Here is a 15,305-nt window from a genome sequence, read left to right on the forward strand (position 1 = left end):
CATATAATATTTCAGTTTTTCTTTTTTAATAAATCTGCAAAAATGTCAACAATTCTGTGTTTTTCTGTCAATATGGGGTGCTGTGTGTACATTAATGAGGAAAAAAATTAACTTAAATGATTTTAGCAAATGGCTGCAATATAACAAAGAGTGAAAAATTTAAGGGGGTCTGAATACTTTCCGTACCCACTGTATAAAGAAGCTTGCATGCATGTATCATGTACTAAACACGAATAACCTTAACTCTACACTCTAAAAAATGCTGGGTTAAAAAGGGACAAACCCAGCTATTGGGTTGTTTTGACCCAGCGGTTGGGTTGTTTTGACTCAAAACAACCTAACCGCTGGGTCAAAACAACCCAAGCATTTTTTAGAGTGTAGTGTTTTTGTACAGAATTCTCTTGCTCTTTCTGTCTTATGTTCGCTTGTGTTTTAGGTCCACGACTACTTGCAAACCAAATTGTGCTCTTTGTATGAAAGCGATTGTATTTTTGACAAGTTTGAATGTACCTGGAACGGAACGGACAGGTGAGGCCAATAACATGAATAAACATCACCTTTGACCTTTGAAATATAACCCGAGCGCATCCAGCTGCTCTGCATCTGTTCCCTCTCAATCCATGTCTTCTTCCTCTGCAGCGTGATCATGACAGGCGCTTACAACAACTACTTCCGAATGTTTGACCGGGCGAGTCTGCGTGACGTGACTCTGGAGGCCAGTCGGGAGGTGTGTAAGCGGCGGGCGGTCCTGCAGCCGCGGCGTGTGTGCGTGGGTAAGAAGCGGAAAGAGACAGACGTCAGCGTGGACAGTCTGGACTTCAGGAAGAAAATCCTCCATACTGCCTGGCACCCCAAAGAAAACATCATCGCCATCGCAGCCAGCAACAACCTCTACATTTTTCAGGACAGACTGACGCCTAACGGACATCACAACATGCCGGAAATACAAAGTGCGCCTCCCAAGTAGAAGATACAACCAAACCCGACGTCCTTCACTGAATACATTTTTTTTTTAAAGATTATTGCAACTTTTTATCCCACAATTCGGACTTTTTTTTCACAGAATTGTGAGATATAAACTCGCAATTGCGAGTTATAAAGTCAGAATTGCGAGATAAAAACTCGCAATTCTAACTTTTTTTCTTGCAATTCACTGTTGAAAAACCAGCATATGCTGGTTAGGTATGTTTTGAAGCTGGGATGCTGGTTTGAGCTGGTTTAAGCTGGTCCTTTGCTGGTTTATGCTGGTCCTTAGCTGGTCTTGTGCTGGTCCTAAACTGGTCCAACCAGCTTAAGACCAGCACATGACCAGCATAAACCAGCTCAAACCAGCATCCCAGCTTCCATGTCTTCTTCCTCTGCAGCGTGATCATGACAGGCGCTTACAACAACTACTTCCGAATGTTTGACCGGGCGAGTCTGCGTGACGTGACTCTGGAGGCCAGTCGGGAGGTGTGTAAGCGGCGGGCGGTCCTGCAGCCGCGGCGTGTGTGCGTGGGTAAGAAGCGGAAAGAGACAGACGTCAGCGTGGACAGTCTGGACTTCAGGAAGAAAATCCTCCATACTGCCTGGCACCCCAAAGAAAACATCATCGCCATCGCAGCCAGCAACAACCTCTACATTTTTCAGGACAGACTGACGCCTAACGGACATCACAACATGCCGGAAATACAAAGTGCGCCTCCCAAGTAGAAGATACAACCAAACCCGACGTCCTTCACTGAATACATTTTTTTTTTAAAGATTATTGCAACTTTTTATCCCACAATTCGGACTTTTTTTTCACAGAATTGTGAGATATAAACTCGCAATTGCGAGTTATAAAGTCAGAATTGCGAGATAAAAACTCGCAATTCTAACTTTTTTTCTTGCAATTCACTGTTGAAAAACCAGCATATGCTGGTTTTTTCAACAGGGCTGTGAGTTTATATCTCGCAATTCTGACTTTATAACACATTTGCGAGTTATAAAGTCAGAATTGCGTGATATAAAGTCCAATTTTGAGGGGGGGAGACTGATATGTTCTCAGAATTGCGAGTCAGTATAAACTCGCAATTCTGAGAAAAAAAGTCAGAATTGTGAGTTTATATCTCGCAGTTCTGACTTTATTTATCAAAATTGCGACTTTATGTCTCGCAATTGCGAGTTGATATCACGCAATTCTGAGAAAAAAAATGCAGAATTGCAAGTTTGTATCACGCAATTATGAGAAAAAAAGTCAGAATTGTGAGTTTATATCTCGCAGTTCTGACTTTATTTATCAAAATTGCGACTTTATGTCTCGCAATTGCGAGTTGATATCACGCAATTCTGAGAAAAAAAATGCAGAATTGCAAGTTTGTATCACGCAATTATGAGAAAAAAAGTCAGAATTGTGAGATAAAAAGTCGCAATTACATTTTTTATTTTTTATTCAGTGGCAGAAACGGGCTTCCATACTCCTATGATGCTATACATGCTAAATTCAGTTCATTGCTGGCCCTTTATGATCACATTTCCAATCTGGTTTGTGTCGCCAGCATCAGAACAATCTCAAGAACTATTATGAACACATATAACCCCAAAAATTGAATACAAACTATAACTGTGGTCCTGAATGAGAATGTATCGCTCAGATTCAGTGCTATCGCATTGCATGCAGTATGAGTACTTGGGTTAGATAATGTTCAGCTACCCTGACAACGTTCAGATCGCACATGCATGTTTACAAAGCTGTTTGCTCATGAACAGGGCTTATTTAACAATGATGATTGTAAACGAATCAGAGCCTTTACGATGCTTTATAATGCTCTGCAGTGCTTGTTTAGAAGTAGCGTCCGTTCGTTCTTCTCAGGCTCGAGTTTTCTTCAGTTTTCTTTGGTTTGACAAACTGCTCAGGGACTCTCTAAGGCCTCTTCTTATGTTCAGTGGCAAAATGCACCAAAAGGAAATCCAGAACAAGCAGAGGACAGGATGCGGGAATTATGGAGGTCTGCTGAGAGACATTGCTGGAAGGAAAACAGCATGCGCAGGGATCAGTTTCAATGCTGAGTCATCACCTCCCCCCACCTCAATGTGTAAAGAACATTCCCAATTCAACGCTTCTGACCAAGTAATTAGAAGCGCTTGCTAGCTTGTGCACTGGTTTAATGATTTTATCCACTGTGTTAAAAAAATAGCTCTGCCAAAAATGAAAAAGAATTTCCCACCCTCATGTCGTTCCAAATCTATTTGATTTTCTTCCTTATTGTGGAACAAAAAAAGAGAAATTTAGCGGAATGTTCATGCTGCTCTTTTCCCCACAATGAAAACATACAGTAGCTCTTCAGTATATAACAGTTATGAGACAGGCAAGGAGTAATGTAGTTTGCCGTTGATGACGTCAAACCTAATATCCACAAGTGTTAATGAGGTTTTAATGCTATATTGGAAGGAGAACATTTTTTGTGAACTCAAGGGCTGTTTACACGACAACGTTTTCAGCCAAAAACTGGGAACTTTTTTATGCGTTTTGCCTGTTTGTTTACACGACAACTGTGTTTTGGGGACTGAAAACGCATATTTTTGAAAACGGGTTTCAAAGTGCACGTTTTTGAAAACGGTACCGTTATCATTTCCGTGTAAACACCCAAAACGTGAATCTTTGAAAACGGTGACGTCATGAGCGTAAGTGCGTAGTACGTGTTAGGTATGTAGACATACGCAGTACGTGTCGATTTTAAAGGCAAGCGTGAACAACATACACAACAATGGCGGAGTACATGGTACTGTTGTTGCTGCTCAAGAGTTTGCTAACGCTTCTTCAGCAAAGTGTGGATTTACTTCACCAATATTACAACCAACAGCGGAGATGCATCATATACAACATATAATCGTCACTTCTCTACAGGTACTGTTTACTAACAAGGTGACGGCGCCAACTACTGGCCTGGCATATATAATACAGCGTTTTTGGCCGTTTTCACGGATATGTGTAAACGCGAATCGTTTTGAAAACGTTGTCGTGTATACGTGAAACTTTTTAAAAACGCAAGGGAAAAACTTTTCCGTTTTTGACTACATCGACGTCGTGTAAACGTGGCCTTAAATTTGCGATGAAATGGAAGTAGCAACAGATGTACATTTGAGTGAAATGGATTATTGAACAACCGATCAAATTACAGGGCGGGACTTGGTTCTGTGCACTTGAATGGAGGCAGATCTGAAAGCGAGCTTGTAGGCGGTTGTAAATAAAGGGGCGGAGTTTATGCAGATGAAGTGGCTGGAGAAGTTTGGCGTCAATCAAGAGAGAGAGAAGTCTGCATTTCACTGTAAGAGCTATTTTAAGAATTACAAGGTCAATATAGGTCAATCATTCAAATCAAAATTTCATCCAAAATTTGAAGTTGCCATGAAAATTTGATATATTTTCTAAATATGTTATTAATTTTATTGCTCCTCACACTACACTAAAAATTGGTAACCTAGAATTGCTACAATGTTTTCTAATTGATCTACCTGCAAAAAATTATAAAAATTTGCTGGTGTTGCCTAACTTTGCAAGGTTAATTTTGTCAGAATACATTTTTATTTTATTTTAATAAAAACCTTTTTGGAGAACCTCAGATGAATGTTCTTCAAAACTTCTCCCATTGAGCAACATGAGGGTGAGGAAAAGACAGAACATTTGGGTAGAATTATCCTTTAATACAAATTCTTCAGAGCGAGCTAGATCACAGCTTGGAGGTAAAACCCCATTCCCCAGTATGAACTATTTTCAGCAAGATGCTAGGATGCAGCAAAGCACCTTTTGATCTGCATATTACAGAACTAACGTCCACAAGAGGGTGCTCACAGTGATTGTGTTTATATCCTGAAAAGGGTTCAAATACAAAGGAAACCTGAACTGAATCTGCACTATTTCTGTTGTCCTGGCATGACATCAGTGCGAGAGAAACTCACAGAAATGCTGCTGTGTCGTTTAACTCTGACTTTTATTTCATTTAAAATAATTCATACAAATGCATACAGTCACAAACATTTCTTTTTGGATTCTGTTTAACAAAAAATATGAATATCTCATAGTATATATAGTATGTATATTGCTAGCCTACCACTTTACCAGGAAGGAATCAATGTAGGCGATGGAGAGCTGCAACTATCCCGGCATCCTCGAAAAACACGGTACAATCAAGTCACACACAAACAGGCAAGCATTACGCCAGCTTTGCACAAGACAAATTTGTTTAGTTTTTTTCTTTTTGCTCAAAAATTGAACATTTTCTGTTTTCTTTTTAACCTTTAACACATGAAGTAATACATGCTCCAAAAATAAAAATAAGTACTGTACTGAATTTAGACTATAAAAGACAAATGGGTACAAAAAACAATGCACTATGTGGTTTAATTTAAAAGGAAGGAAGGGAGGGGGGGAAATAAATTTTCCTGAGAGGGTGTGCAAATCCCGCCTCTATCGGTGCTTTTAAAATCAAATGAGCGAAACGAATATGCTTTTTGTTATCGTATCTATAATCAGGTGGTAAGATGCCTCCCTTAATGCGGTTTCTATTTTTCTTTCTCGTCTACAAACCATTGATCATGTCCAAAAAACTGTACACAAACAGGTTACATTCATGTAATAGCTACTGTTGTTTTAACAATGAAACCCATTAGACAGACACAATAACAGTTAAAAGATCGCCCACTGCACTTGGACAGACTACAATCTAAAACAGCAGGGTTTTGCATCAGGGAGAAGTTTCAAATCCACAAGATTTTCTCTTTTTTTGTTGTTGTTTTTTTCCCACTAGTTACTTCAAAGAGCGCAAGTCCACCACCTTCAGTCAAGAGCTGGCTACATCAGAGTCGTGGTTGTTTTTAAGTGGCTGGTTCTGAGCCTGGGAGCCTGTTTCCGCTCCTCTTCTTTGGGGTAAAGAAGGACCAGGAGAGTTCTATAGTGGTACGGAGAGCCTTTGAAGAGGGGGCTACAACTGTTCGTTAGGGTGCTGCTCTCTGTCGGGTTCGGGTTTGCTGGTTTGGCCGGGTGACGGGGCGTGCGGAGGGTGGGCTGCGGTGGGCAGGCTGTGGGTGATGGGCACGGTGCTTGGCATGATGCCCTCCACTGAAGGAGGCAGACCCCCTGAAGCAAGGCTCACGACGCTTGGGGGGTACCTGAGGAAGAGGAAGAATATTAAACAGCTTCAGCAACACCTGGAACACAGTCTCTATAGAGTGGGGGAACTATGACGTCACTTTGTAGCCGGATCGGCTGTTAGCATCGCACTGGTTCCCTCGACAAAAAACAGCCGCTCGCCTTCAGCGTCACCACCACCACGCTCCCGACAACTTTTTCAAACGTATTTCAGTGAAAAGGATTTACTCTGTATATGAATTTTAATCCACGCTACATTAACCTTTTCATATAAACTGGAATACATACAAAACTAGAGCCAAACGAAAACTGAAATGAGACATTTCTAATAAATAGTATAGTGAATAAATGAATCATATGAAAGCACGCATTTCTGTACATTTCGAAATAAGGTGCAATAAAAGTCAATAGATCCTTGATTAATATGAATATTTTAATTAAAAACGTGTCTCCACGTACTATTCAATAAAATTCTAGCGCATTTCATCTAACAGCAGAGTGAGCACGTTTTTGGATATGGTAAGATTAAACTTATTTTAGTGAATAAAGTACCACATTTCAGCTATCATTTTGTTAGGGTGGGTACACAAAACGTTATTTTATTCTTGCTTCTAGGAAATCCTCAAACTATATGCTTTATAGCTTCATGTGGCCGTAAGCATTTTAATTTAACGTGGCTTTAAGCACTATGCATCATTAAAGTTTCACTTTTCCCGTGACTAAGCCGGTAAATGTGGTGTTTACATGGAATAATCGTAATATGAGTTTACCTTATGAACCCAGAGTCTCTGCATCAGCAGGAAAGCGATAAAACGAGCATCTTTCCATCCGAAGACTTGTCGGGTCAAAGCAAAAAAATAAAAAATAAATTGTCGAACAACAATATAAAATGCGGGAAACTATTAACTGGTTATTCTACAATTAATTGTATTACAAATTATACTACGATTGGAAAATATTGATTGATAAACTGTTCGACGTGATGACGTTGAATGTCTCCGACGCCTGTAGTCCCATTTAGCAACTTGTTAGCAACCGTCTTTTTTAAGAAACGTAACAGTTTTAAAAAATCACGAGTGGGGTGTAACTGGTGTGTTTTATGTCGTAGAATAAAACGTGAAAGTATCTTGAGCCTGTGTGAACCACGGACCTTATTTTAGGGATTTAACCAAAATCCCATTCAAAAAACCCATTGACTCTGGGACGATGGAACCGGAAGTGCTAAAATGCTAACTCGCTTCCTGGTTTTTGCCTACAAAGTGACATCACAGTTCCACCACTCTATTGAGCTAGAATCTTACTGCATAACGGTGGATTAAAAAATGAATAGTTACAATCTGATTGGATGAGCCACGTTTAAATGTATCACACATATGATGTGATGCATCATATTGTACAATCTCGATTAAAAAAGTTTGGGGTCAGCATTTTTTTACTTGTCGGGTCAAAGCAAAAAAATAAAAAATAAATTGTCGAACAACAATATAAAATGCGGGAAACTATTAACTGGTTATTCTACAATTAATTGTATTACAAATTATACTACGATTGGAAAATATTGATTGATAAACTGTTCGACGTGATGACGTTGAATGTCTCCGACGCCTGTAGTCCCATTTAGCAACTTGTTAGCAACCGTCTTTTTTAAGAAACGTAACAGTTTTAAAAAATCACGAGTGGGGTGTAACTGGTGTGTTTTATGTCGTAGAATAAAACGTGAAAGTATCTTGAGCCTGTGTGAACCACGGACCTTATTTTAGGGATTTAACCAAAATCCCATTCAAAAAACCCATTGACTCTGGGACGATGGAACCGGAAGTGCTAAAATGCTAACTCGCTTCCTGGTTTTTGCCTACAAAGTGACATCACAGTTCCACCACTCTATTGAGCTAGAATCTTACTGCATAACGGTGGATTAAAAATGAATAGTTACAATCTGATTGGATGAGCCACGTTTAAATGTATCACACATATGATGTGATGCATCATATTGTACAATCTCGATTAAAAAAGTTTGGGGTCAGCAACTCAGACGCAGGCAGTGCGCTGCATGAGACAAAAAAGTAATATAGCCAAAACAACCGTATAGCCGCTCTTTAGTGTAGATGCATGTTGATTTTATCAGACGATGCCGCGATTATAAATGAGAGTGACTCCTAGTTAACATGTATTAAAAGGGGTCGTGTTTAGTCACTATGTAGTGTGGTATTTTTTGACAACATTCACTCATCATGACAGTAAAATAGGGCATTCTAAGTCAATATACTGCAGTATTTCCTCTCAATCAGTAGAAAATATGGTTAACACCCGGTCATGCATGAAAAAAAAAATACCGTCGTGTACCGTGAAACCGGTATAATTTAGAAAAATACCGATATAAATTTTTGGTCAAACTGCCCAGCACTATATACAGTACATATCATAATTAATACTGGCTACTGTCCACTCTGCTCCCTAGATGTCATTATGGGCAATAAACCCATATCCAGGGGCGATTCATTTTATGAACCCATTCATTTTATGGGGGCTCAGCCCCCAGTGAGCGTATAATAATACTAGCCTAATAATAAATATATATATATACAGTATATATAAATAAGATAAAAAATGTTTGATTAATAGGGGTTGTATACTAAACTTATTGCAGTATTCCACAGTATTGCATTGATAGGTATAACATTTGAGTACTGAATAAGCCAAATTCAAGTCTTCATGATCACACACACACAACCTGTTTACTGTACAAACACAAAATTTTACTGTTTGCATTTCTACAATCCTCTTTCCTTAGCTCAAGTATGCAAACCTCTTTGCCACATACACTGGAATATGTATTATATTGAAAGTTAAATTTTCAAATGAAAATGGCAACATGATCGTTTTATAAAGTATGCGTTCATATGTGCTTCATTTTCACTGGAGGAAACAGCTGTGGTGTGATGAGGGGTGAACGCAGTGAAAACTTAGGCTACAGTAGATGGGGAACCAATTATTGCTCCATGATATTTTGTAAACTGTATTTATGACAAAGAACTTCACAGATGCAGATATTATAACAATCTATCGATAAACACAGACCTTGTCCTCTGTTTCTCGCTCTACGTCGCACTGAACGCACTGAAAGACGGGGAGGAGCCGATCGAAGTCTGCCGCCTTTTTCATTTGAAATTTAAAGGGGACTGAGGCGATCACGAATTTGTGTACAATTTATGGAGCTAATCGCTAAATTTTAGGGGGGCTGAGTAGTCATTTTAGGGGGGCTACAGCCCCCTTAAAAATGGCCTAGCGACGCCCATGCCCATATCAGTCGATCACTAATTATTTTCCCCACACACGTGGCCAGTGGTCTAATGTAACGAAGTAATAATACTTAATAATAAGTAAAAATAATTTTTAAAAATTACTTTTTTAATACTCAAAATTCCAGGCATTCTAAATTGTAGAAGGCAAAAATGCTTCTGTATGCTTTTTATATTAATATAATTTAATATAGTTAACTTATATCACACAAAGAGTACCTTTTTTCTGCAGATATCAGCATGAACACATTTAATAATAATTTTATACAAGGTCAGTAAAGCAATAAATGACTTACATTTTAGAGGTAATATTGCTTGTTTTTGCTTAATTTTGCCAACGAAAATAGTTCCAAACAAAGACTGTTTTGTGTCTCTGAGCAATGGTGTTTACTTATTGAATGAATCAGCTTTTTGAACGAATCGGTTGAATAAATGTGTCCCCTCTGAGATACATAAACTGTGTAAATACATCTAAATGCTATTTCAGATGCAGATTCCAGAAATGTTTTCTGATGTTGGAATGAAATACACTAAGTACCGGATGAAGTGCTTCTTATTCTTACCAAAAAATACAAAATGGAAGAAAGAGTTAAAACTGAACACAATCTTGCTACTCAAGCTTTGTATGAACATTTTTTATATATATTTATTTGCTTCTTTTCCATTTTGCATTTACTTGTACTTTACTTTCAATACTTAAGTACGTTTAAGTACGTCATACTTAATTACAATAAATATCACATACTTTAAGACTTTTACTCAAGTACTATTCTAAACGGTGACTTCAACTTCAAGATATCTGTACTTTTACTTGAGTATAGCTTTCAGGTACTTTATACACCACTGCACATGGCATAGGCGTTTCAGAGGCGGTTACAAGTGACATTACTGAAGAAAGATTAGAAGAATTTTGCTGTAACACCAGGAACATCCAAAGTACTGATAAGCATAGTAAACGCAATCTTGCATGGCCATCTGTGGATTATTCTTTCACCAGAAGTCCTGGTAAAAATGTCTGTGCAAATACAACACAACAGCACCACCTGTATCCTACATTCAGTTACGATAAATTAATACTTCAGTAGTTTGCTGTACCTGTAGGCTCCATTGAGTTCTGGATGAACAACAGTAGGGTCCATGCCGGCCCAGTGCGTGGTCTGTGTGAGGAACTCTTTGTTGACGCAGTTCTTCAGGCTGTCTGGAATGCGACCTGGAGGAGGAAAACAGCTTCATTACAGGAAAACCCCGAGTCATTGATCACAGCACATCAAGCCTGCGGAGCTGCAATTAAAGAACAAGGTTTTCACTCAACTGATGAAAGAGGTCAGACACCCAGCGCTCTCAAATCATTTGACAAATGCCAGCTCTGAGGCAGTAAAGAGTGTTACTGACAGCGTCATGTGGCGACGTACCGGTAATAGCTCGACGGATCTCCCGCGCCGCCTCCTCACGCATCTCAATGGAGGCCTGCTCGCTGTACCACGCCGCGTGAGGGGTGCAGATCAGGTTGGGCGCGTCTTTAAGAGGACCTTGGCTGAAACTGAAGTCATATTCACTCAATGAGCGTGTCAGACTTTTATACAGCTGTATGTGTGTGTCAGTGTAAGGACAGTGTATGGACAAGGTGACCAATGAATTTATGAACTCTTCCGTTCTTCGTGATTACTAGAGGAGGAAAAATCCTTTTCTAGAGAGCAAGATTTAGAGCAGTGGTTGGTTAGAGCTCTGAGTTTTGGCAATCATTGAATTCTACCCCAACTTAAAGTAACATTAAAACCGAACATGTATTTCTAACAATCAAAATGCCGCTTCTAATGTAAAAACAGGAAAATGGGGGTGCTGTAAACGGTCAAATACATGATATCCAATCAGTTTACCTCATCTTTTGCGGTCAAAACTGACTGCATCCACACAAGCAGCGTGCTACTGCATGTGATAGGATGCCCGCTGAATATGCAGCATTAGCAAATTGCGTGGCTGTTCAATATATCTTTAAAGTAGATCTTCACTTAATAGCATGAAGAGCAAATATCGATACGGACTGAAATCGATTTAAACTCTCGACACAGACACACAATTTTTACAACAGTTCAACAAAAAAAGACTAAGAGAACATTTTACATTTTAAATGTAGTCTACATTTTAAACAGAAAATTGTCATGTTTGTTCTATTTTGCAATGAAATAATAGTTCCAACGAAATCCGTATCATCTGGTGTGCGTCTCCAAGCAACATACAGCTGTGTTTCATTAGTGAACGAATCTGTGGCTTTGAACGATTTGGAGAGTCAGTGATTAATAACCCATTCATAACTACAGCATTTTTGTTACTGAATGAATGAATGAATGACGAGACGCCTGGCTCATTAAAGACAGCGACTTGCCGCCACCTACTGGCGGTTTTATTTTTAAATCTACAAGTATCACTTCGATTTGCCATCATTTATTGCTTTATTTATTATATTAATAATACACTTGTAATGTAATGTTAAGAATATGACATAAAACATGACACAATTAATAAGGATAGAAAATATTTGCCTCTATAAAGGTAAACATTTTTTTTACCTGTAAATCAATTTAAGGGGGCAAATAATTGATTGTCCTTTAATAGAAAAGTTGTGACTGCGGTCTGGAAGAATGTTAAATGCCCCAGGGGGTACGCCGCTGAAAAAAGTTTGAGAACCACTGATTTAGACGATGAAATATTTTAGAGCAGAGAATTTTTCAAGATTTTAATAAATTTCTATGACTTTTCTAGCCTTGAAAATTGCATTTACATACAGTATGAGGGCAAAAAATGACCCATATGGGGTTTTTGTATTTATATCATTTGACAGTTTAGCAATATCACATGAGCAAGAGTGCTTTTTTAATCAGAATATCTTGGCGATTGCTTATGTGATATTGATTTCATACAACAGTACAATAAACAAGTTAATATTGTTATAGTTTTTCTGTTTTTGCGCAATTTCGCCAACTAAAGTAGTTTCAAACAAAGCCACAGCAAAACTGCTGTGCATCTCTGAGCAACACACAGTAGTGTTTTGTTACTGAATGAATCCGCGATTTTGAACGAATCTAGTAAAAAGATTTTATAAATCCATAAAAAGTCACTTGCTTCGTTTCTGAATGAATCGATTGACAGTTTTAGTTTCATATTTAGAGTATCATTTCATATTTTAATATTCTTTTTTTTTCTATGTTGAATCAAAATATTTATAAATATTTCTAAAGCTAGTTTATTGTAATGTCTATTCCATTTAACACAATAATAACTTTTGGGGGCTCATTTCTAAGCCCAAATTGTTGTGCCATTAATTTGTGAATAATTAAGATTAATTAATCGGCACATCATGGAAATTGAAACACTTGACAGCTCTAATTGTTAACTGAATCTAAAACTTTTTTTTGTTAATTCAAATAAATCTGAAATAAAATAAAAGAATTCAATCTAAATATTGTTACTAAAATAAGCTGAAGCACAGGAAATAAATTTAAATGAAACTGACTAAAACGGATTAAATCTAAATAGAAATATAATATTCACACACAAAAAAACGAATAAAAATTACAAAAGCACATAAAAATTAAATAGAAAAGAATACACATTTTTAATAAAAATTATATTTTAAACATGAATAAAATTATAACAACAAATGAAATGAAATGATAAAAACTGAAAGAAATATATATACATACAAAAATAATAAATATATATACATACTACAATACTAAAATAACACTGGCTTTCACAATTGGTATGAAAGCAATTTAATCTCATTTACAAAAGTGAACCCCTATTTATGCTGTCATTTCTCTTTGCTGCTTTTCTCCTTTGAAACTGCCTTCAGGAAACAGTTTTCCTGTAATGCATTTGTAGCAAACAGACTCATATTTTGTGGGGTTTGCAGCCAAATAACAACACAAAAAAGACTCGTAGAGGCAGGGTGTGGAACAGAAATGGAGTTTGGAGCAAGCAATCCATCCAAATGTCAAAACATCACAATTCTTCAGCATCAAATGTTGTTGTCCCTCACCTGAAGGGCTCTGTCTCATGGACGTCCAGGGCTGCTCCCCGTATTCTGCCCTCTTTCAGAGCCTGGGCCAGAGCTTTCTCATCCACCAGACCGCCACGTGCCGTGTTCACGAGGAAGGCGCCCTGACGCATCTACGGTCAACACACGGTATTGATCAAACACGAATGTGGCACCAGCTCATGTATGCTCTTGTGCTTGTGATTGTAGGCTGTAGGCGACACCTGTTTGATGGTGAAGTCGTTGATGAGATGGTGGTTGTGCTCGTTGAGGCTGCAGTGTAAGGTGACGCAGTCGCTGTGGAAGAGCAGGTCCTGCAGGGTGTTGACTCTCTGCAGCCCCAGGGCTCGCTCCAACCCGTCAGACAGGTACGGGTCATAGAAGATCACGTTGAAGCCGAATGCTTTGGCCCTCAGCGCCACCGCCTGTCCAACACGCCCTGAGAGCAGACATAAACCATCAATAAAAGAAATTATTTGTTTGTATCACATTAGTTCAGTATTATGCCTGTCGGTGTCATGGCAAATTGACATTACAACAAAACAAGTTTCATTCAAATGGTGTGTAGTTGAGTTACTTTTCCTACAGTCTGCCAAAAAATAAAAAAAACAAGAGATGAGAAAGATAAAACGCATCGGTATTGAATTTCAGCAAAAAGCCAAATGTGTTCAGGATTTCATTGAGCTTATTTTATGTATTATTTCTACTGTTTAAAAGTTTGGGGTAAGAGATTATGTTTTGAAAGAACACTCAAATGCTCACCAAGACTGCATTTATTTCATTTTTTAAATATACAGGAAAAACAGTAATATTGTAAACTATTATTACTATTAAAAAAATGTTTTCTGTTTGAATATATTTTAAAATGTAATTTATTCCTGTGATTCAGAGATGAATGTCAGCATCATTAATCCAGTTTTTAATGTCACATGATCCTTCAGAAATATTATCAGTGTTGAAATTACGATTATCAGTTGTGCTATTTAATATTTTATGGAACCTGTGATATATATACGTATATATACTGTATATATACAGTGGGTACAGAAAGTATTCAGACCCCCCTTAAATTTTTCACTCTTTGTTATATTGCAGCCATTTGCTAAAATCATTTAAGTTAATTTTTTTTCCTCAATAATTCTTAATTTGTGGCAACAATTTATCTAAAATGAGGGAACAAATTAATAGGTCATGGTAATGAACATTGTTGGGGAAAGTTTCTTTTAAAAGTATTGCACTGCAAAATTGCATCACTCCATAAAAAAAGTAACTAATTGCATTACTTAGTTACTTTTATAGAAAGTAATGTGTTACGTTACATTTACATTACTTTTTCTCGGATCTAAAGTCATTTTTGCTTAGTATGGTTGAATTGGATCATTGAAGGTCAGCAGCAAAGACACTGATTAATAAAATGGGATTAAATACGTATTATATATGTGTTATTTAACATTTAATTACTGCAGGTTTGCGTCATATTCTGAGTTTGCATTTCAACGTTTTTTTCTCATTTTGAGGAATACTGAATCTGATTTTGTGCGAGTGAGATGAGTAAACGCATGTTGACATTTAGTCTAGAACTACAGTAACATCTTGTTTACACAGCGCACACAACGCCTCTGCACTCACTCCTGATTTCTCTCAACATGGGGACAGGAGAGCTGGCAGTCAATAAATGGGAAAACAAAGCAACTGGCATTACTTATTTGAAAAAGTAACTGAGATACTTTCTTGTGAATTAAAAAGTAATACGTTACTTTACTAGTTACATGAAAAAAGTAACTCACATAACTTGTAATGCATTATCCCCAACACTGGTAATGAATTCCGAATTCATATATATAAATATATATCATATATA

At 37.7% G+C, this 15,305-nt stretch overlaps 2 protein-coding genes across 3 annotated transcripts in view; one reads left to right on the forward strand and one right to left on the reverse strand.

Moving 5' to 3' along the window:
* Positions 1 to 1,021, forward strand: part of ppp2r2cb (protein phosphatase 2, regulatory subunit B, gamma b) — a 10,514-nt gene extending 9,493 nt beyond the window's left edge. For both annotated transcript variants that reach the window (XM_016241178.1, XM_016241179.1), the window contains exons 9-10: positions 437 to 528; positions 640 to 1,021. In XM_016241178.1, the coding sequence (XP_016096664.1) occupies positions 437 to 528; positions 640 to 967 (420 nt within the window). In that variant the 3' untranslated portion in view covers positions 968 to 1,021. The remainder of the gene's footprint in view (positions 1 to 436; positions 529 to 639) is intronic.
* A 3,900-nt stretch (positions 1,022 to 4,921) lies between these two features.
* LOC107557672 (C-terminal-binding protein 1-like) overlaps positions 4,922 to 15,305 on the reverse strand; it is a 19,360-nt gene continuing 8,976 nt past the window's right edge. Inside the window, exons 3-7 of the mRNA XM_016241158.1 lie at positions 13,669 to 13,896; positions 13,448 to 13,578; positions 10,821 to 10,948; positions 10,504 to 10,618; positions 4,922 to 6,129 (exon numbers count right to left, since the gene is read on the reverse strand). Coding sequence (XP_016096644.1) covers positions 5,943 to 6,129; positions 10,504 to 10,618; positions 10,821 to 10,948; positions 13,448 to 13,578; positions 13,669 to 13,896 — 789 coding nt within the window. The 3' untranslated portion in view covers positions 4,922 to 5,942. The remainder of the gene's footprint in view (positions 6,130 to 10,503; positions 10,619 to 10,820; positions 10,949 to 13,447; positions 13,579 to 13,668; positions 13,897 to 15,305) is intronic.

Source organism: Sinocyclocheilus grahami, unplaced genomic scaffold (assembly GCF_001515645.1).
Source record: "Sinocyclocheilus grahami isolate Dianchi unplaced genomic scaffold, SAMN03320097.WGS_v1.1 scaffold614.1, whole genome shotgun sequence".
Lineage (NCBI taxonomy): Eukaryota > Metazoa > Chordata > Actinopteri > Cypriniformes > Cyprinidae > Sinocyclocheilus > Sinocyclocheilus grahami.